General features: G+C 32.9%; 3 protein-coding genes and 1 pseudogene across 7 annotated transcripts; 2 read left to right on the forward strand and 2 right to left on the reverse strand.

The window, feature by feature from the left end:
* The first annotated feature begins 3806 nt into the window (after positions 1–3806).
* Positions 3807–6173, forward strand: srh-78 (Serpentine Receptor, class H). Its single transcript, NM_070755.2, has 4 exons — positions 3807–4025; positions 4079–4224; positions 4879–5388; positions 5940–6173. The coding sequence occupies exons 1-4, from the start codon at positions 3814–3816 to the stop codon at positions 6131–6133; spliced, it is 1062 nt and encodes a 353-aa protein (NP_503156.1). The 5' UTR covers positions 3807–3813; the 3' UTR covers positions 6134–6173.
* A 418-nt stretch (positions 6174–6591) lies between these two features.
* On the forward strand, positions 6592–9436 carry srh-80 (Serpentine Receptor, class H; the record flags this gene model as incomplete). 2 transcript variants are annotated; one of them, NR_132473.1, is made up of 4 exons in its annotated part: positions 6592–6906; positions 7003–7148; positions 7880–8392; positions 9246–9436. NR_132473.1 is itself a non-coding variant. In NM_070756.1 (4 exons), 4 exons carry the CDS (start codon positions 6592–6594, stop codon positions 9434–9436), a joined length of 1062 nt encoding a protein of 353 aa, NP_503157.1. The 2 variants fall into 2 exon arrangements, 1 of the variants encoding a protein (NP_503157.1); NM_070756.1 differs by having other exon boundaries at positions 6592–6803.
* Positions 9437–9654: 218 nt separating this feature from the next.
* Positions 9655–13607, reverse strand: srh-77 (annotated as a pseudogene). The gene is made up of 6 exons: positions 13396–13607; positions 12741–12886; positions 11652–11740; positions 11341–11581; positions 11228–11260; positions 9655–9839 (listed from the first exon to the last, which is right to left on the reverse strand). Coding segments are annotated over exons 1-6 (906 nt in total).
* Positions 13608–14793: 1186 nt separating this feature from the next.
* On the reverse strand, positions 14794–21332 carry kin-33. 3 transcript variants are annotated; one of them, NR_151557.1, is made up of 6 exons: positions 20619–21328; positions 19727–19951; positions 17588–18062; positions 16938–17151; positions 16045–16233; positions 15589–15732 (listed from the first exon to the last, which is right to left on the reverse strand). NR_151557.1 is itself a non-coding variant. In NM_001380587.2 (4 exons), the coding sequence occupies exons 1-4, from the start codon at positions 18054–18056 to the stop codon at positions 15591–15593; spliced, it is 1014 nt and encodes a 337-aa protein (NP_001367716.1). In that variant the 5' UTR covers positions 18057–18069; the 3' UTR covers positions 14794–15590. The 3 variants fall into 3 exon arrangements, 2 of the variants coding, with proteins under 2 accessions (NP_001367716.1, NP_503160.1); NM_001380587.2 differs by lacking the exons at positions 19727–19951; positions 20619–21328 and having other exon boundaries at positions 14794–15732; positions 17588–18069; NM_070759.7 differs by lacking the exons at positions 15589–15732; positions 16045–16233; positions 16938–17151; positions 17588–18062 and adding an exon at positions 19472–19611 and having other exon boundaries at positions 20619–21332.
* Between the last annotated feature and the right edge of the window lie 1696 nt (positions 21333–23028).

Consider the following 23028-nt stretch of genomic DNA (forward strand, 5'->3'; position numbering starts at 1 on the left):
TTTTTTTTGCAGGAAAATTCGAGTTTTTGCGATTTTTACGAGATTTTTTAGCAGTTTATAGTACTCGACGAGATGCGTTTAAAAACATACAAATCATCCAGATCCATCAACTGTGAGCTCTTTTAGAGAGCTCCAAAGTCAAATTCGCAATTTTGACCTCCCCCCTCCCACTTCGGTGTATTTTTTTCGTGTTTTTTCGCAAACCACCGCTTCGTGCGCTGTTGTCTTTGAGAAATCTTTGGCTCCAAGGTGAAATTGTTGTATAAAAAGATCGTAGGTACATTTTAAAGTAAAAATTATTCCGAAAAAGTGATTTTTTCATTTTGAAAATCGAGGCAGAAAAAAATTTTCGATTTTTTTTCCAAAAACTTTGTTTTTCCCTTCTCGTAGGATGGCGGTCGTTCGAGATATTTTGATTTTGAGGAAAAAAAAAGAAATTACAAATATTTCTAAAGCGATACAACAAAAAAATTTTGAAAATAGAGTGAAAACTCACTGAGATAATCGACCTTGAAGCAAGTTACTGCCGTTTTTGCGTTGTTCATTTTTCAACTTTGAGCGTTTATTGCTCACTCAATCTGAGATCAATTTTAATTCTGTTTTTTTTTCATAGATTCAAAATTTGAAGCTAAATCCGAAAAACTAAGTTTCAAAAAAATTTTAGTAGAAATTTTTTTCAGCATCGCCAAAAAATCGAGTTTTTCAGCACGGACTTTTTCGAATTTTTGCGATTTTTCACTTATTTTTAGATCAATCTTTGTTTTATTTTTTGTGTTCAATGAACAATATTAACAAAAAATGGAATCTATCAACAATTTGTGAAAATTTATTTTTGAAAAATTTTTGTGACAGTTTGAAATTTTTTCAAAAAATTAATTTTCTGCCACTTGCCCAGAAAAAGTGGTTTGGTCTGGTGTTTCAAAATATATAGTTTTGAAATTCTCACACCTTTTTTCATATTCCCCCAAATTTTTGTAACCCAATTCTTACTTTGAAGGAAGATACAGGCGGGAGATACAGTTCGTTGAAGAGTTGGCTGCCGACACATCGCCACCCCACCCACAGAGAGACACACATTTACGATCCAATATATTATGATCATTTTTACTTCATCAGAAAGAACATATTCTCTTTCCTATTTGCAGAGATAGTGGAAGACAAAAAAAAACAATATGGATTTAAAATCAGGGCTTCGCCCCGATTTTAATAAAATATATGAAACCCTCTTAAAAAGTTACAAAAAGGTTTTTTCTTGCGCTTGGAGCGCAAAAGAAAAGAAAAAGGGCTATTTAGACTTAGGAACAAACCCAATTTGAATAAAACATTGGAAATCCCAATCCAACCAGCCTAAAGGCCCGAAAAACATACTAGGATTCCCAACTGGAATAAATTATAGGAAATCCTTATGACACACCGGCGGTATGGCGCGGCTTAAGCCTAAATAGCCACTTTTATCAAAATACATTTGAGCGAGGCGGTTGTACACTATTCGTTCTTTAGCAAAAATTAAAAAAAAAACTATATTTAAATTTAAAAATAAATAACATATGTTATCACACCTTAGAATATCACGCCTTAATTTAGTATTCATTTGTAGTTCATAAATGTGATTAATCATCGGAGTTAAATATCATCAGAGTGATTATATTCATCAAAGGTCCCACTTTACTTGAGGGCTAATTTGATCGATATAAAATTCCTATCTCATGCGAAGAAAGGTTCAAATTCTGTACCTATGAATGCTGCCGATACTTGATTTCCTAATTCATGGGAAGAAGGCCTTTTTGTTGGAAGAACGGAGTTATATCATCCCTCCAAATATTACGAAATCTCCAAGTTTCTTAGTAATCTATAGTTTTCATTTAGATTACTGAAAAAGAATTTAATACCGATCAAATTAACCCTCCAAAAAAGCGAGATTACTTTTGAGTTGCCTGAGAAATTATTGTGAAACATGATTCGAGCTCAAATGTATTTTGATAAAAGTGGCTATTTAGGCTTAAGCCGCGCCATACCGCCGGTGTGTCATAAGGATTTCCTATATTTTATTCCAGTTGGGAATCCTAGTATGTTTTTCGGGCCTTTAGGCTGGTTGGATTGGGATTTCCAATGTTTTATTCAAATTGGGTTTGTTCCTAAGTCTAAATAGCCCTCTTTCTTTTCTTTTGCGTTCCAAGCGCAAGGAAAAACCTTCTTGTAACTTTTTAAGAGGGTTAGGATTAGGCTTAGGCTTGGGCGGGGCTAGGAAGAAAAAAAAAGAAAAAGAGAAATTTCAAAAAAATCCAGAATAATAAACAAGAATAATCAATAAAATGGGTCATTCCAAAGTCGTGTCAACCAATAATATTAAAACGGGCGTAAATGGAACAAAAAAGACAACAGTTAAAAGAAATAATGAAAAAAAGTTTGAGGGAAAAGCAATACATCAAACTCTTGTCTTAAACTCTGATGTTTCATGATCAATAGTGTTGTAATCGTGATCAGACGGTGATAGAAAGGTGAAAATTTTCAGAAAAATGGTTCTGCTAATTGAGTTTTTTTCACCTGTTCTTCTTATGATTTTGCCATTCCGATTAACTTTTTTTCATACGACAAGCTCTTTTTCTTGATTAGTTTATAGTTTCTAAAAATTTTCGGCATTCTTAATTTTATGTATTGTACCTAAAAAATGCCGAATACAAGCGCTCCGCCTAGGGTCTTATTAGATATAAGCATCAAAATCAGATCTTCAAACGTTTTTGTTGTGTAGGGGTCAACTACACAAGAAATGTTTTATTTATTCTATTGACGTGACCGATGACCTTTGATGAACTATGAAAAGGACATCGACACGTGGCCCAAAATTGAACTCGAACTTTCTCTGTCGTATAATTTATTCTGGTTTTTGAGCTTACCAATAAACCCTGCTTATATTCAACTCTTCGTGTCTTGAAGACATAACAGTTTTGAATGATTTTTTTATATCTGCTTTCAAAACATATTTCAAGCGAAAAATCTGGAAATGAAGTAATTATTAAATTTAACACACTTTTTGAAATTTTCACAAAAAAAATATTTAAAAAAACGACAAAAAATACTTGATGTTTCAACTTTTAATTTTCCCGCCAATACATTACGAGACCCAAGCCATGGAGCCGAGCTGTTCTTTCAAACCTTTTTAGTTTTACTATTACAAAATTTGCGAGACCCATCATCAGCGCTCTAGAAATTCGTAGTAAATTTGCATCAGCGTTTTTGAATACTTTTAAAAGAGCGCAATTTCCGGGGATCAAACAGAACTTTGAAATAATTCAATCTAACTAAATGAACCTATTTCTTAAATTTAATAAAGCAAAAATTTGAAAATTGAATTAAAGTCGGAGTAACGTAATAGAGGAAGCAGATTTAGAAACATTCAGTTTGACAAGTTATTGCCAAAACTCACAATAATTTTTTTCTTGAAGGTGGAAAAATTGGCCAAAACTACCGAAATAAACGCTTTTCTAAATACTTCAAATTTTTTGAAAAAATTTCCTATAAAAAATTGATTAAGTCACGTCCATTTATTTTAGAGCTGACCGCCTAGAATTATTATTTAAAAATCTTGTGAAAAATAACATAAGAAAGCTGCAAAAATGTTTAAAAATATGGTTTTGTCTATAAAAATGCTTTCAAAAAGTTGCAGCAAATTTTCACTTTGCCGAAAATGAAAATTTCCGGAAAATCAGCAAACCGACAATTTGCCGAATTGCCGAATCTGCTGAAAATGAATGAGCAATAATTTTTATTTTAATTGAAAATTTTTCAGCTATAATATATAACTAGATTTTCAGAATGAATTCGATACAAAACTATTACTCCACAAACTACACCACCTGCTCCAAATGCGACACTTTTTTGTGCTCTTTGCAGGTTTTCACCACTCTTGGTTGTTCTCTCAGTGTTATTGCAATGCCCTTATATATATTAGGCGGGTACTGTATTCTGCAAAAGTCCCCGTCACAGATGGGCAATTATAAAGGCCCATTGTTCAATTTGCACTTTTGGTAATTGACTTTTTTTTTGAAAAAATATAAAAACAGTCATAAAATCTTGCTAGGTCATGCTTTGTGGATATTTTGTATAATACGCTCATTGCTCCATATCTTATGTATCCAGCTCTTGCTGGAATACCAGGCGGCCTGTTTGAAAAGATTGGGATGCCTGTGGTAATTCAACTGTGGATTGGAATATTTTCAATTAATCGTATGTTTAATTGTCAAGTTGCAAACATGGTAGCAGAAACATTGCCTGCTTACACAGCACTTTGAACTTGAAAAAATTCGATCTGAAATTGGTTCAGACCATTTTTTCATAAAAGTCCTTACTATTAGAAGCCTCAGAAGTCTGTTTTTGAGTCCATTGGTGCTTTTTGTTAAGTTTTGGAAGCATGAGATCAATTTGGAATGTATAAAGAAAAATTAAATTTTCGGAAAAATCTGAAATTTTAGATGCGAAAATTTTCAGTAAAAATTGCATTTTCGAAATTTTTTTCTGAAAGGTAGCCAGTTTTCTTTACGGAAAAATGTCTCAAAATGTGACAAATAAGGTTTCAAAGATTATCAATCAATTTTTGAAAACGCAAAATTGCCAAAAATAACGTCACTCATTTCCGCGGGACGGGAACTCAAAAATAATTTGGCCCTTTTCATTTTTTGAAAAAATCATAATACATAGATTTATGTAGATAAATTTTATAATTTTTTTCAAATTTCAAACAACAAAATAAAACAATATCAATGTAAAATGACCTGCAAAATGCCAGACATTTTAGTTTTCTAGTTCAAAGTGCTTGTATCCAGCTATTTTTTGTGATAAATATTTCAAATGTAACCAATTAAACATATTTAAAGTTTATAGAAATGATAATGTCAATAACAATTTTATTTGAAAATCGCTACAACTCGATCCCATTCAACAAACATAAAATATCTGGAAAATTACTCAAGTTCGTCTATTACACAGTTCGCGTGATAATCTGTGTCTTCTTTTCTTCCATTCTATTCCTATATCTACCCGAGAACCAAGAAGCCGCACTTCTTGAAATACTTACTAAAATTCCGTGCCCAACTGAGGAATACTTCAAAAACACTGTATTCGTGCTAGTTGTGGACAAAAACTATATTACTTTGCTTGGACGTATCATGAATGTATTTTTTGTAATCGAAATTCTTCAAATTAATTATTTTGTTATCTATTGTATTTATAATTTATTCTTTTCGTCAAACAAATTCACATCGGCGAAGACTAAAAAGTTGCAAATCTCCTTTTTCCGGAGTATCGTAATGCAAGTGAGCATTCCATTATTGTTTCTGATTCCAATTTTTATTATTATGACGACATCAATAGCATTTGGATATTATAATCAGGGTAAGTAAGTTGGAAACGTTTCATTTCAAATAGGCATTTTTTGTCGGCAATATTTGGTTCAAGATAAAAACAGGGATGACTTCAAAATGTTTATTTTTTTTCGAAAAGTGGCAGGGAACTCGAAATTTAGAATATTAGCTCAAAGTTATTGAATTTTTAGGAATTTTTTACTGAAACAATAATTTTATAATTCAAGCAGTGTTGCCAAAGATATCGAATTGCTTTTTTCAAAAAAAAAATTGCATAAATGTCAAAATTTTGTTTGGAAAGGAAAATGTTTTACTTTTCAAAAAAAAAATTGGCGGGAAATTAAATTTTTTTCCCCGAATTCTGTTGAAAAACTAAATACGGAATAAGAAAGAAAGTTAACGTTGCTTGATTTTATCCACAAATTTTTGCGGGTAATCAAAAATTTTAAATTTCAAAAATAATATGTGCGATTTAAAATCAAGCTTAAGTTTTTCAAGAAAGGTGCAATTAAGAATTTAAAATATTATTTAATTCAAACAATTCCAAACAAAATTTTGTTTTATGATTACAACTTTTTTCAGCTCTAACCAACTATACCATAATCCACGCGTCGCTTCATGGATTGCTGTCAACGTTCACCATATTGGCAATTCATAAGCCTTATCGAGATTTTATTTTTTCAAAGTTCAGAAAACCCGCACTGGTGGAGGCATCGAAACCTTCAGTAACCAGCAGAAGAAGCTTGAATGTTTTTGCAACTGCAGTTATTAGTTGAATGATTTAGGTTTTGTAATAAATTTTTAATAAAGTTGTTTTCTTCTGTCGGAATTTATAATAATTAAGAGCGAAATTCAGGAACATTGAAGGAGTGCGACCAAATTGGAAAATCTACTTTTTTTATATTTGCCGAGCTCGGCAAATTCTGCAAGATCACATGTTTCAAAAAAAAAAAAAGAAAACAATAATTAAAAATTAAAAGCAAAATTAAAAGTTAATTTAAAGTTATATTTAGACACTGCGGCTATTTTCTGCTATTAATTAAAGCAAAAAAATTGGTTCAACCCAACCGATGAAGTCGCCCATGACAATGATCACACAAAAAAATCAACGACCATATTTTGATGTTTGAAATGAAATTAATTATACTAAAAAATTGATATTTTATAAAATGCACCTGCACTGAAAACCATACGAAAGCTGATATTCCAATAAGCTTTTGATTTCTTTGCTATAATGATAAGTCTTCAAGAATATTATACAACCAACTATACAAAGTGCCCAAAATGTGAATATTTTTTGTGCTCCTGGCAGGATTACGCGCATACCATGCATATTTTTGCGGGAATTGCAATTCCATTCTATAGTTTTGGATTTCATTGTATTTTATTCAAAACTCCAAAACATATGAACAACTCAAAAGTCTCATTACTGAACTTCCATTTTTGGTAATCAAGTGGAAACTTAAAGACATAAATGGATCATAAAATTTGAAAACTCGAAGGAATTTTTTTTAATTGGCGAATTCCAAAAAAGTGGCAAGAAACTGAGGTTTTTCAAATTTTCCAAAAATCGTATAATTTTTTTTAAAACTATTTCCCCATTGGCGCTACTCCACCTTCAAGTCAAAATTTCTCAATATTTCAGGTCTTGTCTTCTTGATATTATATTCAGTGCTCTTGTGACTCCGTATTTATTTTTGCCAGCGCTAGCCGGATTTTCTCTAGGTCTATTGCAATTTTTGGAAGTTCCCATAAAAGCACAACTATGGCTTTTTTCTTTTTCTATGCATGGTGAGGATTTTGGAATTGGCAAGCACGTATTTATTAGTGCTTGCCTGTTTTCAGAAATTTGTAACTTTTCAGGGAGTTTCAAGATAAAAATCACGAAAAAAAAGCGGGTTGCCGATTTAAATTGAAATTCTGAAATTTCCAAAAAAATGTTCAAAACAGCAATTGTTCGTCAATTGCCGGTTTTCTGGCAAATTCGGCAAATCGGCGAACTCCCGGTTTGCCAATTTGCCGATTTGCCTGAAAGTCTGAAAATTCCATTTTTTAAGTGTTTCATCAGAAAGAGCTTGAGAATGGTTATACTAGTTGATTAGCTGGAGCAATAAGCTTATTTTAAAAAAAACTTTGAAAAAGTGCTCACACTCTTCGAAACCATAGGCCAAGAGCCGAATGATCTGCCTCTCGGATCTCGGCTCTTTGGCTCGAGGTGTATATCTAACCATCTTGTTCAAATTTTTAAAAAAATTATAAGCTTATTGCTTCAGCTGTTCAACTAGTATAATCATTCGCAAATTCTTTCTTATTAAAAAATGCTGGAAAAAAGGTTAAAATGCCCGCTACTTTTTCTGGTTCAAAATTGGTTTTACTCGTTTGCAGTTATATTTTTTGTAGTGATCGAATAAATTTTATTTCCAAGTTCTGGAAAAGATAAAGAAAATATTTTCCATGTTGAAAGTTTCACATTTTTGTATTATTTTTTCCAAATTTCCAACACCCTAAAAATAGTTCTACAGCTGTCTACATGTCAATGACGTACCTACTTGAAACTCGTCACAATTCAATTCAGTTCAACAGGTTCCGGATAACATGCAAACGATTCAAGACCGTTTACTATTCTATTCGTATAATGCTCGCATTTATATATTCTTTCACGATCATTGAATTTGTGCCTGAAGATCAGGAGACGTTATATTCTAAAGTTCTGGAAAAAGTCCCATGCCCAGCGGATGACTATTTCAAAGCGGAGGAGCACTTTGTTCTGTGTGACAATGAAGCTCATTTCAAACTACTTCTCACGTTGGTCACAATAATGGGAGTATCTGAAGGATTACAAATGATGTTTTTCACAACATGTTGTTTATATTACCTATTCTATTCTACTAAGCAATTTACTTCAAAAAAGACGAGGCAAATGCAAATCACATTTTTCCGAAATATTGTTCTACAAATTTCAATACCTGTTCTGTCCTTCTTACCAACTAACTTTGTCGTCACTACGTCAACTCTCGCCGAGTATAATAACCAAGGTATGAGTTGATGAAATTTTAAAAAAAAGTAGGCATGCCTCGTGCCTAGAAAAATGCCTATTTTTGCTCTTGCTAATTTTTTTCAAAAAATAAATTCCTAAAAATGTTGAGCGATTAAAATTGACCTGAAATTAAAAAAAAACTTCTCATAGTCAGCAATAAAATTCGACCTGAAATTCAAATTTACTGAAAAAAATGTATGCGGAAATTGCAAACTTTCAGAAAATACAAATGTTCTGAAAAAATGGGAACTTTGTATGTTCAAAACTTTTAGTGGAAAATTCCATTTTTTCAAGAAACATTTCGCAGGAATTTCAATTTTCTGTTGAAAAATTTCGGTGGGGAAACTCAAACTTTTTGAGGAAAATTTAGGAAGAAAACTAATGGGGTTATTCAAGTAGTGTCGGAAAATTAAAAAGTGTAGAAAAATTACGTCACAACTGTATTCAAGTATATAAAAACATGTATTTAAATACATTTGTGACGTCACAAATGTATTTAAATACATTTTGCAACATTACTTGAATAACCCCATAAAACATTTTTCGAGAAAAAATTTAGACGGGTAATTCAATTTGAAAAAAATTAGGCGGGAAATTCATATTTTTCTGAAATAAAATTTTTTGGGGAAAATTCAATTTTTCTTGAGAAAAACTTTGGCGTGGAAATCAAATTTTTCGAAAAAAAATATTAGGCGGGAAATTCAAAATTTCTGAAATAAAATTTGGCGGGAAATCCGAACTTTTAAAATTTTTAGAAAAACTCAAAAAAATTCAGGGATTTTTAATGGTTTCAAAAATTTTCAGAAGTCAGAGAAATACAATTTTTCAAGTCCACCCTTATTAATTTTCAGCTCTTATCAATTTATTTTTTATCCACATGTCCTTGCACGGATTATTGTCAACTTTTGTTATATTGTTCATACATCGTCCTTATCGAGAATTCATTCTCTCATTTTTTATGCAGACATCTTCAGCGGCTTCAGTGAAATCAATAGCTAAACTGACGCCAATAAAAGTCGGTCAAACTTGTATCACAATTTGATTTGAAAAACGTCCTAAAAATAAATTTGTTAGCTTTACTATGTATTACCAATAACTTGAGATTTTTTATTCGATACTCATAATTATGGTCAACGAGGATTGATCTAAACTATAAATTCATAGAAAATTTTCAGATTTATCAAATTTTCAAGTTGAAAATTTCCAATTTGTGAATTGAAAACAAATTAATCGTTTCAAATGTTTATTTAAACAAAAAACTTATATAACAACCGTTAAATGCGTTTTCGGCACAAAAGAAGTAGTTTTTCTCTCAATTAATAATTCTGTAGGACCATTGAACCATGAAAAAACAAAACTGCGATATGATTTATGAACGAATATCACTACAAGAGCCGAGAAAAATCCGTGCATTGATGTGAATAGGAAGAGGATATTTGTTATTGCTGAAAATTAAAAACAAATCATTTAAGGTTACCTACGCCTGCCTTGTACCTACACACGTTTTCGCATAACAATATTGAAAATAAGGAATGCGTTAACCTACTCCTTGCGCCAGGCACGTGAAAAACATGAGATAGGTTTGTTTGTTTTTGTTTGTTTGTTTATTCGAAACTTGATAAATAGTAGCAAAATGTAATACATAGAAGATCAACGGGGAAAATCGAATAACACATAAAATAAGAGAGACCCGTCAGAGTCCATCTTAAGTATGAAAAGTAAATACTATTTGACAGAAGAGGATAAATCATCGAGAAATTTAAAAGAATGAGATTTGTTGGTTTATGAGGTTCATAAGCTGGGAGGGGGAAAGGAATGTTGATACATTGTGAACTATACTGTTCCAAAGGGGAACGACAATAGAGAAGAAACCTTTGGACTTTGGATTGACTAGAGAAAGGAGCATCGGCCGACGTTGAGATCTGACATGCAAAATGAATCTTTTTGAATCTGGGAAATGTACAGCGCTTGTTATAATTTTATACAAGAGATTAAACTGTGATTTTAAGCGTGTTGAGCGGGCTGTGGCCATGTTGAGAATGCTTAGGCGGTTTTTATATGAAAGCGAATAAACTATTGAGGTGTTTCTATGTGATGTTTCCGATACTTTGTATTGTATATTGTTACGTTGTAGTATTATTCTTGAGTAGTATTTGAGAGCGGATTCTAATGCACCTGACAGTTTTGAATGAGGGGGAGGGGAGTAAATGTGGGACCCATAGTCAAGAATTGGTGAGACATACGTTTTAAACAGGTTCACATAGAATTTAATGGAGCCAGAGGGGAAGGATTTTAAGATCTGTTTTGCTCTTAGAAGTGCCAGGGAGGAGGTTCTATTGATATGGGATTTGAACGACAATTTATCGTCAGTTATGAGGTACTCAAGTGAGCTAGGCATGTAGGTCAAGAAACAACTAGCGGTATGCTAGTGGGCATGCGTGTGTTATGTTTGTAGGCAGGCACATGGCAGTCATTTAGGCAGGTATGTACCATGGCAGCATGGGGTAGGTCTATAGATAGGCATAAGCTAGGCAGGTAGGTCTAAGGTAGGCAATCAGGCAGAAAAAGTGAACAAGTAAGAATGCAAGCGATAGGCACGTTGGAAGGCATAAAGTAGGCGATTAGGCAGGCGTGAATTAACTTTGTGGAAAGATGAGGTAGATGGTGATGAGATAGGTAAACAGGTATAAGGTAGGCGCGGCGACAAGGACGTGAAAGAAAAACATTTGAAAACTGGTGAAAGGCAAAAAATTCGGCCTAGTTGAAGCCTGCCACCTAGAAGCATTATTTCAGGTAAAGTTTAAATCAAATTTTTTTTAAACTTTGAACAAACCTTGATTATAATAATTAAAAACCCGCGAGAACACTGAAAATATCACAATTGGCAACAAGAGAATCGAGTGAACGAACATTTTGAAAATAATTTTTCGAAAAAATGAGACCTGCATCTGTCGCGTTTTTTTTGACGCGAATCCAGCGGAAGCGAAGTATAGATAATAAGAGCAGCATGAGATGAAAAATGCAATCTGAGTGATTTCAGATGAAATACAAAATATAATCAATAGTCCTGCGCGCTTTATATGCGCTTCTTCATTCATAAATACCAATACGTGGGAGCTGTCTTTGAAAAACTCCTCAGTTGGGCAGGGAATCGTTTTCAAAAGTTCAAATCTTGCGGCTTCTTGGTCTGCGGGAGAATATAGAAAAATTATGGATAACATGATAACGAGGAAAATGAAACGATACAAATAATATACCACTTTGACTTTTCCATGTACTCGAAATCGGTTTGCAGGGATGGAATTATGCCGGTTTTCTAATAACACGGTCATTGAGAGAACCATCACTGCAAATTTGATATTTTGTTGTAAAAAAATCGGAAACTCGGCAAATTGCCGGAATTGAAATTTCTGGCAAATCGGCAAATCGGCGAATTGTCGGAATTGAAACTTTCGGCCAGTCCGCAAACCCGCAAATTGTCGATTTGCCGATTTCGCCAAAAATTGTCGGCAAATTGTGATTTTGCACTTTTTTTTGTTGGAAATTTCAGATTTTGAATTTCAGTCGGCAAAAATGTACGCATCCTATGAATGTTCCCACATCTATTTTGGAAAATACGCAAATTTTATGAAATTATTTGAAGAAAACGGGAAAAAATTTCAAAAATGCACTGTTCAAGTGTTTCCGTCCTATAAAATACCCCTCTAAAAATTTCCGGCAAATATGATATCCGCCAAATCGGCAAATCGGCAGTTTGCAGATTTGGAAGGGTTTCCGATTTTTTTTTCGGTTCTTCAGTTTTCCGGTTTTTCCGGTTTTGCTCAAAAAAAAACCGAAAAAACAAAAAATTTTTCGGGGGCAAAATTATTTTGATTTTTCGGTTTTTTCGGTTCCTTTTTAATTCTGAAACCACTTCAAAATCTGTATTTTTCATTCAGAATGCAATATTTTCTATTAAGGATTTACCCCTTAATTCATACAAACAACAGAAATTGCACTTTTTGAGCAAATTTGATCCAAAACTTTTTTCCAATTTTTTAGTTTTTTTTTTTCGGAAAAACCGACTGGTAAAAGTTGTGACTACACAAGCTTCCCCCGATCTCGCTTCTTTTTACATGTCGATTTGAAATTTATGTGCTTCTTTTGCTTAATTTAGTATTCAATTTAAAAATACAATAAAGAAAAAAGTTTCCATCATCTAAAAATCTTCGAAACATTTTTGCCGCATACCCCTGGTCTGGTGTTTGCCGGTTTTCTTACAACAAATTGACTTCTAAACACTCTCGGCAAATCTCTCGTCCTGGAGCGATTTGCGGAGCTTTTGTAGAATTTCACAATCCACTTACCACAAGCATTTGCAATTCCTAACCAAAGTTGTACAAATAAAGAAACACCAAAATATTGCAATAAACCAACTGCGAATCCGGAGAGAGTTGGTACAAAAATGTAGGGAGTTACAAGTAAACTTAGTAAGATGTCCAACGAACAGGACCTGAAAACCTATTGTTAGGTAGAATAGAGTAAATGTGGATTCTGCTTTTGAATATTTGAATTACCCTCAAATTTAGAAACAAAAAAAAGAAAAATAGGAAATATGCTATTTTACAATTTCAGAAGTTCTTTGTTTCAAATTTCTTGATTTTGTTTATGGTGGGGTTTTTTTCTTCCTTCTTAATTTTTCGTGTTTTGTGGCGTTTCTGAATGAACTGTCGAACAGTCTTGAACGGAAATGCAATAATATTATCCAAATTAACGATGTAAATTGGTTGAAAAATAAAATAAAAGTACGATAAATGAGGAAAGTTAATTTTAACATCAGATTTTCAGCAGTTTGAGGCCCCGAGAGGATGTTAAAAACAATTTTTCTGTAATTTTTTTATACATTTCAGAGAAATATAAATGTTAGTTCATTAGTTGAATCTATTACTGGAAACTATTTTAATAATATTAATATTTTTAACTGAATTTTTGTTGTTTTTATTCATGTTCATACTAACTCACCAAAAGTGTAGATTAATTAATGGCCATTTATAGTATAACATATTTTTTGGGGTCTTGTAGAAAATACAATATCCCCCAAGTATATAAATTGGTATAGCAACAACTCCACTAACATGCGAAGAATGGGCGATTCCCTGCCAGGAGCACATAAAACTATCACATTTTGAGCATTCCGTGTAGTTTGTTTCATAATATTCAAGTAATAACGACATGATAAGGTGGTAGATTAATAAAAAATGAAAAGAATGAAAGTGATTCGATCAACGAGTTACTAGAAGACTGAAAAGCAGGTGCAAAAATCATCATTTAGTGGTTCAGGCTACTGGGAGAACGAAAAAATAATTAGAAAGCTTTGAAATCGGATGTTTGATCTTCGTGTTGAAAATAAAACTTTCATTCGAATTTGATGGTGGAGTACCGAAATCTGGAAAATATTTTTTAATTTTTAATTAACTCCAAATTTTTCCCTTGATTCCGAATGTCTATATGAAAAAAATCAAACAATTTTTCCTGATTTTATATTTCACCTTGAAATCGCGAATTTTATTTGTGCCCAAATCGTTCTTTTCAAATGCGCGCCTGCTTCGTGTCGATTTACGGGAACTCTCCATTTTTAATTTTTAAAAATTTTTTTTCGAGCTTTTTTCAGTTTTTCAGCGTGTTTCCTTCATTTACGTCGGTTTTTTTGAGAAATGTTTTGTGTCAGTTTAACCTAAAACTCCTCGCAAATTGAAAAAAAAATCAACACCTAATTTTCCCAAAATCCAACAAAAGTCCGTGTCCATCAAGATCTGACCTGAAAATAAAAAATTAAGAAAAAAAATTCTCATGCAAAAACTCACAAAATTGAGTGATCTTACTGAATTAAATATTTATAAAAATTCTAAACATACAGGTGAAAGGGGATAAAATAAGGGAAAAAACATTTGTGTTGTTTGTCGAACAATATAAGGGCTCAAAGTTCAGAATAAAATCATTTTTTTTTTGCTTCGGTAAGTTTAAGTTTTGACCATATGAAGAAATTAATTCTACAGTATCATAAATCACTATAGGATACTGTAGAATTACTGTATGATTCAGGAGAGGTAATGCAAGAAGCTATAGAATTACAGTAGGGTTACAGTAGTTTTAGAAAATAGAGTTATTTGTTATAGACGAGGTCGAGGTACTGTAGGATACTTTTGGGTTACTGTAGTGGTGCTGAGATTTCAAAAACTGGGAAAATGTTTGAAATAAATTTTTTTGTAAATTGCTAAATTGTGGATCGAAATTCTTAAAAACTCAGGAATATCAGGTATCAGGTAGGAATCAAGCTTGGGCAAATGAGCATATAAATTTATGTTTTGAAAATTTATTCTCTTTTTTGTGCAATTCAAAAATTTTGCAAATTTCAATAGTATATTATTTATTTTCAATTTTAATTTAAAAAAAACACATTTCAAATAAGCGGCTATGACAAAATGAAATAAACATTTTCTTACTCCAAATTTTTTTCGGTGGGCTCATCGGTGTTCGTTAGGCCTCAAAAAAAATCTGAAATTAAAAAAAGAAGGAATTTCCTTTGTAAACCCCTGTAAACCAGTAATTTTTTTGCAAAATTTTGAAATTTTGTAGTAATCGAGCTTTTTTTTAAATTTCATGCCTTCAATGGTGTTTCAAAATTTCTTATCGTAATATATTAGGCTTCTTGAAGGTAAAAAATTATAACTTTAAAAAATTCGGTTTTTTTCGGAACTTTAATTTTTTTTCAGAAATAACTCTTTTAGCAAAACATTAAATGCTAAAAAAAACTCCAAATTGCAAAACTGGAACAATTTTGGAAAATTGAAAAAATTGATATTATTTGGTTGGTTAAAATTATGTACTAGAAGGCATAAAATAAAATTTTAGAGAAATTATTGACACAACCGGAATAAATTAAAAATTATGGTTTTTGCGCCATATTTTTTTTCTGTTGTTTAATCAGAAAATTAAATAGTTTTTTTTTCAAAATAAAAAATGTTTCAATTCTGAAAAAGCAGATACAATTTTTGAAAATTTGAATAATGTTTTTTAAACATTTTTTAATAGAAATTTCATTGATTTTATCAATTTCTATATGTCCTTAAAATACGAAAATTTCTAAATTCTGACAACTTTTTAAAATGCTTTTTTTTTTTTAATTTTTTGATTTCCCCATTAAACTTGACCCATCACTATGCAGAAAGGGTTCTCCTTTTCATTTTTTTGCTTTTTGAGCTGTAATCGAAGACATTACGGGATTCAATAGTCTGCTCAATTTTCCGTTTTCTGCTGGATTTGGCTTCGGAGTTGCAACTGGTTGATGAAGCGGAAGTGCTGAAAGCTAGAAACTATCTAAAAAATTTTACTATCTGAAATTTTTTACTTATACACTTTCTAAGGGGAAACATCGATTTTTAAATTTTAAATTATAAAATTTGAATTATTTTAAAAAATCGTATTGAAATAAATTTTAAATAAATAAATAGTTTTCGGTCCGATTTCTTCCACCAAAGTTCCCGCCAAAATAAGCATAACTAGCTTTTTATATTTACTTTTTGATTTTCAAATATCTGTCAAAAAATTGAAAAATCCCAACATTTCCAAACTGCTAGAAATTTTAATTTTCAACAAAAAATTCAAACTCACATTTCAACAGTTTCCTCATCACCAAACTGAAACCAGTGGTCCTGTTCAATGAGCTCAATTGGCGCTCGATGTGTTGGGTTGTGAGCAAGAATTGAGCAAAGAAGTGTGATTACACGAGCACCAAGATCAGACCACGCATCTCTTTCGGTGCATTCGTCATTGAACCAGCGAGTGTAGGAGGCATCGGATCTGGAGAACAATTATTGAATTTTATTGAAAATTTCCGAGAAAATTGAACTGCATTGATTTAATTTGAGAAATTTGAAAAATCCAAGCAAATTTAAAATTCAAAATTAAAATTGAAAAGTACTGTGTTTTAAAGCTAAAATTTTCAAAAAATTAAAAATTCAATTTTCGGCGAAAATTTGAAAAATAAATGAAATTGAAATTTGAATTTCCCTCTAAAAACCTTAATTTTCAGGGAAATTGATGTTTCGATATCCCGCCAATTTAAAGACTAATTGAAAACTAATTATCTGGTGTCAAAGTGTTTTATTTCGGCCTGATCTACTTTGATCTACAAAAAATGTGGGAGAAGAGATGCAGCGTTCTCAACTGATTTCGCATGGTTAGGAACGTGCTGACATCACATATTTTTCAGCAAAAAATCCCGCATTTTTCGTAGATCAAACAGCGATGGGACAGTCTGACACTATTTACATCAAAATTGAAACTTTAAAACTGTGCCAAAATTGTTTGAAAAATTGAAAATTCAATTTTCCACCAAATTTTTTAGAAAAAAAATCTTTCAAAAAAATAACTTCCAAATGTTCGAAAAATGGTTTTCAAAAAATATATAGAAAAATAAAAATTCAGTATTCTTTTTTTAAAAGAAAAGTGTGAAAAATAATTTTCCCATAAATTTCTTGCCTTAAAATAAAATCCAAACTCACTTGCACGCCTTTTTCCATGGGCTATGCCCAGTCAACATATTAATGAGCACAACTCCAGCTGACCAAATGTCTACGGGCGGTCCACGGTATTGATTTCCAACCAAAACTTCAGGTGCAGCGTATTGAGGTGTCCCACATCGGGTGTCCATAAGCGATTCTTCTCCTTTGATAATATGCAAGGTTCCAAGTCCAAAGTCGGTGATTTTCAAAACTCCTGAAAAAATACCATGCTACATCAAAATTTTGAATATGTCTCAAATTTTAGGTTTTAGAGAGTTTTCCGAAACAAAAATCAATTTTTTCAATTAACCAATATATGGGCGGAATCTATTTTGGGATATTTTCTACAGGATTTTAACGTTTTAATTTGTACTTATGATGTTTTTTTTCTGCTTCCTGCTTCTATGCCTGCCTATGCTGCCTTATGCTTATATGCCTGCCTATGCTGCCGTAGTATCCAGGAAGACAGGTTCAAAAATAAACCAAGAAAGGGGCTGTGTCTATTTTAAGAAAAAAATTTCGAAGGATTAATTTTCAAAAACAGGAAAATTTTGAAAATAGGCTCCGCTCAATTCTTGGCTGTTTTTTCAAGTTTTCGAATTGAAATTTCTGTTTATCCGCCAGTAGCGGGAAATTTGAAAAAAACTAACCAGCTTTAGTAAGCATCAAATTTTCGGGCTTGATGTCCCGATGGGTCACACCTTTTGAGTGAATGTACCTGAGCCCAGCGATGAGTTGCTTGAAATATCCATGGGCTTGGCTTGAAGTAAGCCTGTATTCTGACGAGATTTTATCAAAAAGATCTCCACCATCAGCGTACTCCATAATTAAAAAATAATGTTCTGGCATCGTCCGAATCGACAAAAACCGGATCACATTTTCATGGCCTGGCGCGGAAAGTCGCTTTGTTAAGATGTACTCTTTTTTGACATTCAGCGTGATTTGCTCCACGTGTTCTCCGGATGCTTCGATCTCTTTCATTGCCACCGCTTCTCCTGGGAGTGACTCTAGCTCAATGAGCAGAACTTTGCCGAATGTTCCTTTTCCAAGAAGTCCCAGAACTTGGTACTTTTCGGTGGAAGCAGGTGGGGTAGTGGTAGTGGATTCTGTGGCAGACATTGTTTTCTGAAAATTAGAATTGTGAGAATTTGGATGACATTATACATAGAAAATTTTTAAAAAAAACCGAAACTTTTTGGAATAGGCCTTCTATGTGCATGCCTTGGTATTTTTGCTAGAGTTGTAGATAAAAAACCTGCTAATAGAAAATGAAGAGGTTCAGTAAAAAAAATAAATGAATTTTCAGAAAACAATTGAGTGAATCAATCTTTAATAGCCCTGGATTAGCGATTTTTTGTTTTTTTTTTGTAAAATGCGAAATTTAATTTAATTTTATAATTGAGTTTTCAATTATTTTTGTTGAAATTAGAAAATGCGTAAAATACTCGATAGGTAAAAGCGTAGGTAAGTAGGCACAAAGTAGGCGCGGCAAAAAAACTCGAAATAAGGGAAATTCTATCGAGATTAAGATAAGAAAATAACAAATGTAAACACGGAAGGAAAAAAAAGACCGCTAGGAATACCGCCTAAACTCCGCCTATTTACCTATTTACCCGAGCATTTGCTCCGCCTCAAACTTGGCAGTTAGCCCACATTACTTGAAAGTGTATCAAAAAACGTACCAAATAAACAAAGTATACTCTAATGGATCTAACCAAGTACATACAACTCCACAAGAGGGAGGGGAACTCCTCTAAAACACAATAACATACTGTTCTACCATATATCAATAAATAGGCACTTTTATGGTTCTGGCGTTGTTGTTGGAATTTATGATATATGGGTACACAAAATAATAATAGAACAGAAGATGTAGTTTTCTCAAAATTGTATTGCTTGTAGAAAAAAGCCCTAAATGACCGAATGGAAAAAAACGCTCTATAATTTTTTAAAGATTTTTCACAATTTTCTGTCAAAGTTTCAATAAATTTCCAAATTACCTAAAAATGTGCATATTGGGAAACTTCGAGCATTGCCGCAAGCTTGACTCCTGTTTAAGCACAAATAAGGGAACTGAGATATAAGGCTTAGGCTTATGCGTAGGATTAGGCTTAGGCTTAGGATGAGGCTTAGGCTCAAGCTTAACCTTAGGCTCAGGCTTAGGCGATAGCCTGAATGAAAATGTTCAAAGAAAAAGTAAAACTGAAAAAAACCCATTAAAAAATTTAAAATTCAGTTTTATTTGATACGTTGAGACCAGTGGTGTGCGGCAAATTTGCCGAATTTGCCGAACTTTTCGTTTGCCGAATTTGTCGGGCTCGGCAAATTTCGATATTTGCCGCACACATCAAAAATTTGACAATACAAATTTGACCAAAACTATTGATTTTTTCCCAAAAAATTTTGTAAAATGGCACAATATTGAGCCAAGTTGAGACTGTTTTAAATATGGTCTTTGAACAAGTTTGACAATTTTTTCAGATTTTTTTTCTAATTTTTAACAGTTTCCCCAACACTTGAATTTTTCGCGAATTTTTGGATTTTTTTTTATTAGAAGAAATTTCAATCAAAATGGTTAAAATTCAAGAAAAAAAGTCAGTTTTAGATTTCCAAATATGTTTTCCTTGTAGATTATTGAGCTTTGTTGTGCAACTAAGAAGACATGGTTCTTTTCCTGAAAATAAAAATGAAAATATTTAGAAAGTGAAGCTTTCGGCTCTTTTTTGATTCAATTTTTGATGCATTTTCTTGATACAGTAAAAATTTAAAATGAATCAATTTAAACTTACACTGGAATGTAGCATGATCTTGCACTAGGCTTTTGACTTGCGATCCTTTTTGCGTAGTCAAATGTGAACCATGGATCCGCCTCGATTTGCTCAATACTAACTCTCTCACTGACATTGACGCAAAGAATTTTGCGGAGGAGTGCAAGAGCCCGGTCGGAAATGTCATTCCATAAGTTGTCCGTTCGGAACTTTTTGTCGATCCAGGCGGCGTAGTCGACGTCTTTTCTGAAATTCAAAACTATGAATGAAAACCGAGAAAACAGCCGTAGAAACCTCAAAAATTATAATTTTTATAGCGCAAAGTGCAAAATGCCGGTCTGCCGATTTGCCGAAAATTTTAAAGTCCTGCAAATTGCCGGTGTCCCGATTTGATGGAAATTTTAAATTCCTGCAAATTGCCGGTTTGCTGATTTGATGGAAATTTTCATTTCCGGCCATCTGCCGGTTTGCCGATTTGCCGGAAATTTGAAATTCCTGCAAATTGCCGGTTTGCCAATATGCTGATTTGCCGAGCATAAATTTGACGTAAGTGGGATTTTTAAGACGGAAAAACTTAAATTGTGCCTTTTTGAAAAATATTCCAATATTTTTTATAAAGATATTTTCATAGAATTTGCTTAATTTTCAAAATAAATGCAGGAACATTCATAGGATGCATACAGTTTTGCCGATTGAAATTTCCAAAAAGTGCAAAAACGCATTTTGCCGAAGATTTTCGGAAATTGCCGCTTTTCCTGCTGATCGGAAATTTGTCGGGTTGCCGATTTGCCAAAAATTTTCAATTCCGACAATTTGTCGGTTTGCCGATTTGCCGGAAATTTCAATTCCGGCAGTTTGCTAATTTGCCGGAAAAATTGTTTGCGGCCTACCCCTGAAGTATAAACAAGCTTACCTGTGCGCACAATCCCACGGAAGCCCTGCAGTGAGCATCGCCATCAAAATAACTCCTGAAGACCAAACATCGGTTGGTGGGCCGCGATGCCCTTGTTTAGAGTATACTTCTGGAGCCGCATACGGAGGGGATCCACAGTTATCCACGAGCATGAGCTCCTCTCCGTCAACCATGTATTCGGTGGCTAATCCAAAATCCGCAATTTTCAACGTGTCTGGCACAAGATTTGATTTTGATTTCATCAAAAGAAGATTCTCAAGCTTAATGTCTCGATGCACAATTTCATGCTCATGGATGAATTTGAGCCCCGAAATTAGCTGCTTAAAAAAGCATTGTGCATTTTCTGAATACTGTTCACCTTCGGTTTCAAGCTTTTTGAACAGGTCACCTCCATCTGCATACTCCTTCAGCAGGGTGTAGCAATCTGAGCCCTTGCGCATTTCCATCATAGAGATTACGTTCCTATGACCACCGATCTTTGACAGGCCTTTGTGAATTGCGAACTCAGTTTTGATGTGCTCCACAAAGCGTTCCGACTGACCAGCAGTTGAGATTTGTTTGACCGCGATTTTGACGTCGGGGTTTTTGGAGCTTTCGTACAAAGAGACTTGTCCATAGGTACCTTCACTGAGGAAACGGACCACGTTGTAGATGGGTTTTTCTGTGGTGGCAGAGGCAGGGGAAGTAGTGCTTTGAGCGATTCCGGCCATTTTTCTGAAAGATTGAATCGTGATGTTAACATTGATTAGTTTTGAATTCGAGAGTAAAAAATAAAAATGAAAAGCGGGGCTAAAAAACTTAATAAATACCGAATATAACTTTACAACAATTTCATAGAAGTTTTCCAATTTTTTAAGACTATTTCTAAAAAATTTTGTCAAAAGTCAGAACGAGACGAATTTTGAATTCCAGCGCAAATGAACTACCTAGAACTCAGAACTTTGAAAGGGGTGGGTGGCAATTGCAGTTCGGCAAATCGGCAAATTGCCGGTTTCCCGATTTGATGGAAATTTTCGTTTCCGGCAATTTGTCGATTTGCCGTTTGCCAAACATCAATTTGCCGGAAGTTTTTAGAAGGATTTTTTATAAGCTGGAAACGTTAAAAATGTGCCCTTTTAAAATTTTTCCCGTTTTCTTTGTATGATTTCATAGAATTTGCTTACTTTTCAAAATAGATGTAGGAATCTTCATAAGATGCGTACAATTTTGTCGATTAGAATTGAAATTCTAAAATTTTCAAAAAAAGGAGCAAAATCATAATGTGCCAAACATTTTTGGAAATTACTGTTTTTCCGGCAAATTCGGCAAAAAAGTTATTTGCCGGTTTCCCAATTGGCAGAAATTTTAATTCCGGCAAGTTGCTAATATGCCGGAAATTTCAATTCGGGCAACTAGCCGTTTGCCTGAAATTTTGATTTTCGACAAATTGCCGGTTTGGCGGGAAAAATCAAACTTCTCAGAATCGATGAAAATGAAATGAAAAATGTTTAGAATCTTTTCCTAATAAAGACTCAAAATTTTTGTCTACGCTCAGTTACCCTGAAAAAATCAAATAGGCCTCAAAGGTAGTGAAAAAAATGCACTGAAACTATTTTGGATCAACTTTTTCTTTAGTTCGAGTGCTCGTAGGCAGTCGAAATGCCTCAAATATGTTCTATTAAAAAGCTCAAAATTTCAAAAATTTCAGGAAAAACTGTGACTAAAAATAAACAAGTCTCAGAAAAAGAAATATAATTTTTCTGAATAAAAAAAAATTATATACTCTAATTTAAAGGTTTTTGGAAAAAAAACTGTCTGAAAGTTTGGAAATGTATGATTTAAAAATTCATTATTGAAGTTAAAAAAAAGAAGAAATGACCAATAAAAATTGTAAAATAAAAGCAGAAAACATGATGAACAATAAAAAAACATAACCACCTCCCTTACCAATAAATGGATGACTATCGAATACAATTTTTTGCGCGTCTTACAAATGTGCACACACTGACGATGACTCTAGCAATGGGGGAGGTCAACTTCCCAGGTCGCAAGTGAGACGGTCTATATACACAAGAAGAATATGGGCAGTGGGGATTTAAACAAATACACTTTAATAGTCCAACATGACCGAATATAATATTTAAAAACTCCAATTAAACAAAAATTAATCTTTCAGTCACAATTTTGGCACATTGTCAAGAAATTTTGAGAGTTGGAAACGTCTAGAATGTTTTTTTCCTTTAACTTCCTATAACTCACAGAAATAATTAATTTTGGTCAAGTTTTTCCCCAGTTCTATTAATTATTATTATCGAGTTCTATTAACAAAATCGAAAAAAAAAATTTTAAAGAAATAAAATTAAAAAAAAAAAAAACATCGTGACGTACATTTTTGAACTTTTTGAAAATCATGACAGAAAATTTAGATCAG

The sequence above is a fragment of the Caenorhabditis elegans genome, chromosome V (genome assembly GCF_000002985.6).
Source record: "Caenorhabditis elegans chromosome V".
Lineage (NCBI taxonomy): Eukaryota > Metazoa > Nematoda > Chromadorea > Rhabditida > Rhabditidae > Caenorhabditis > Caenorhabditis elegans.

What these genes read in the sequence shown, in the direction of transcription:
- srh-78 (NM_070755.2), top strand. Translation starts at nt 3,814, where the DNA reads ATGAATTCGATACAAAACTATTACTCCACAAACTACACCACCTGCTCC. An exon ending in TGGAATATTTTCAATTAATC is followed by an intron (nt 4,225 to 4,878) that starts GTATGTTTAATT and finishes TAAAGTTTATAG; the next exon opens with AAATGATAATGTCAATAACA. An exon ending in ATTTGGATATTATAATCAGG is followed by an intron (nt 5,389 to 5,939) that starts GTAAGTAAGTTG and finishes AACTTTTTTCAG; the next exon opens with CTCTAACCAACTATACCATA.
- kin-33 (NM_001380587.2), bottom strand. Translation starts at nt 18,056, where the DNA reads ATGTCTGCCACAGAATCCACTACCACTACCCCACCTGCTTCCACCGAA. An exon ending in TTTGATGCTTACTAAAGCTG is followed by an intron (nt 17,152 to 17,587) that starts GTTAGTTTTTTT and finishes GTATTTTTTCAG; the next exon opens with GAGTTTTGAAAATCACCGAC. An exon ending in GATGAGGAAACTGTTGAAAT is followed by an intron (nt 15,733 to 16,044) that starts GTGAGTTTGAAT and finishes TCTAGCTTTCAG; the next exon opens with CACTTCCGCTTCATCAACCA.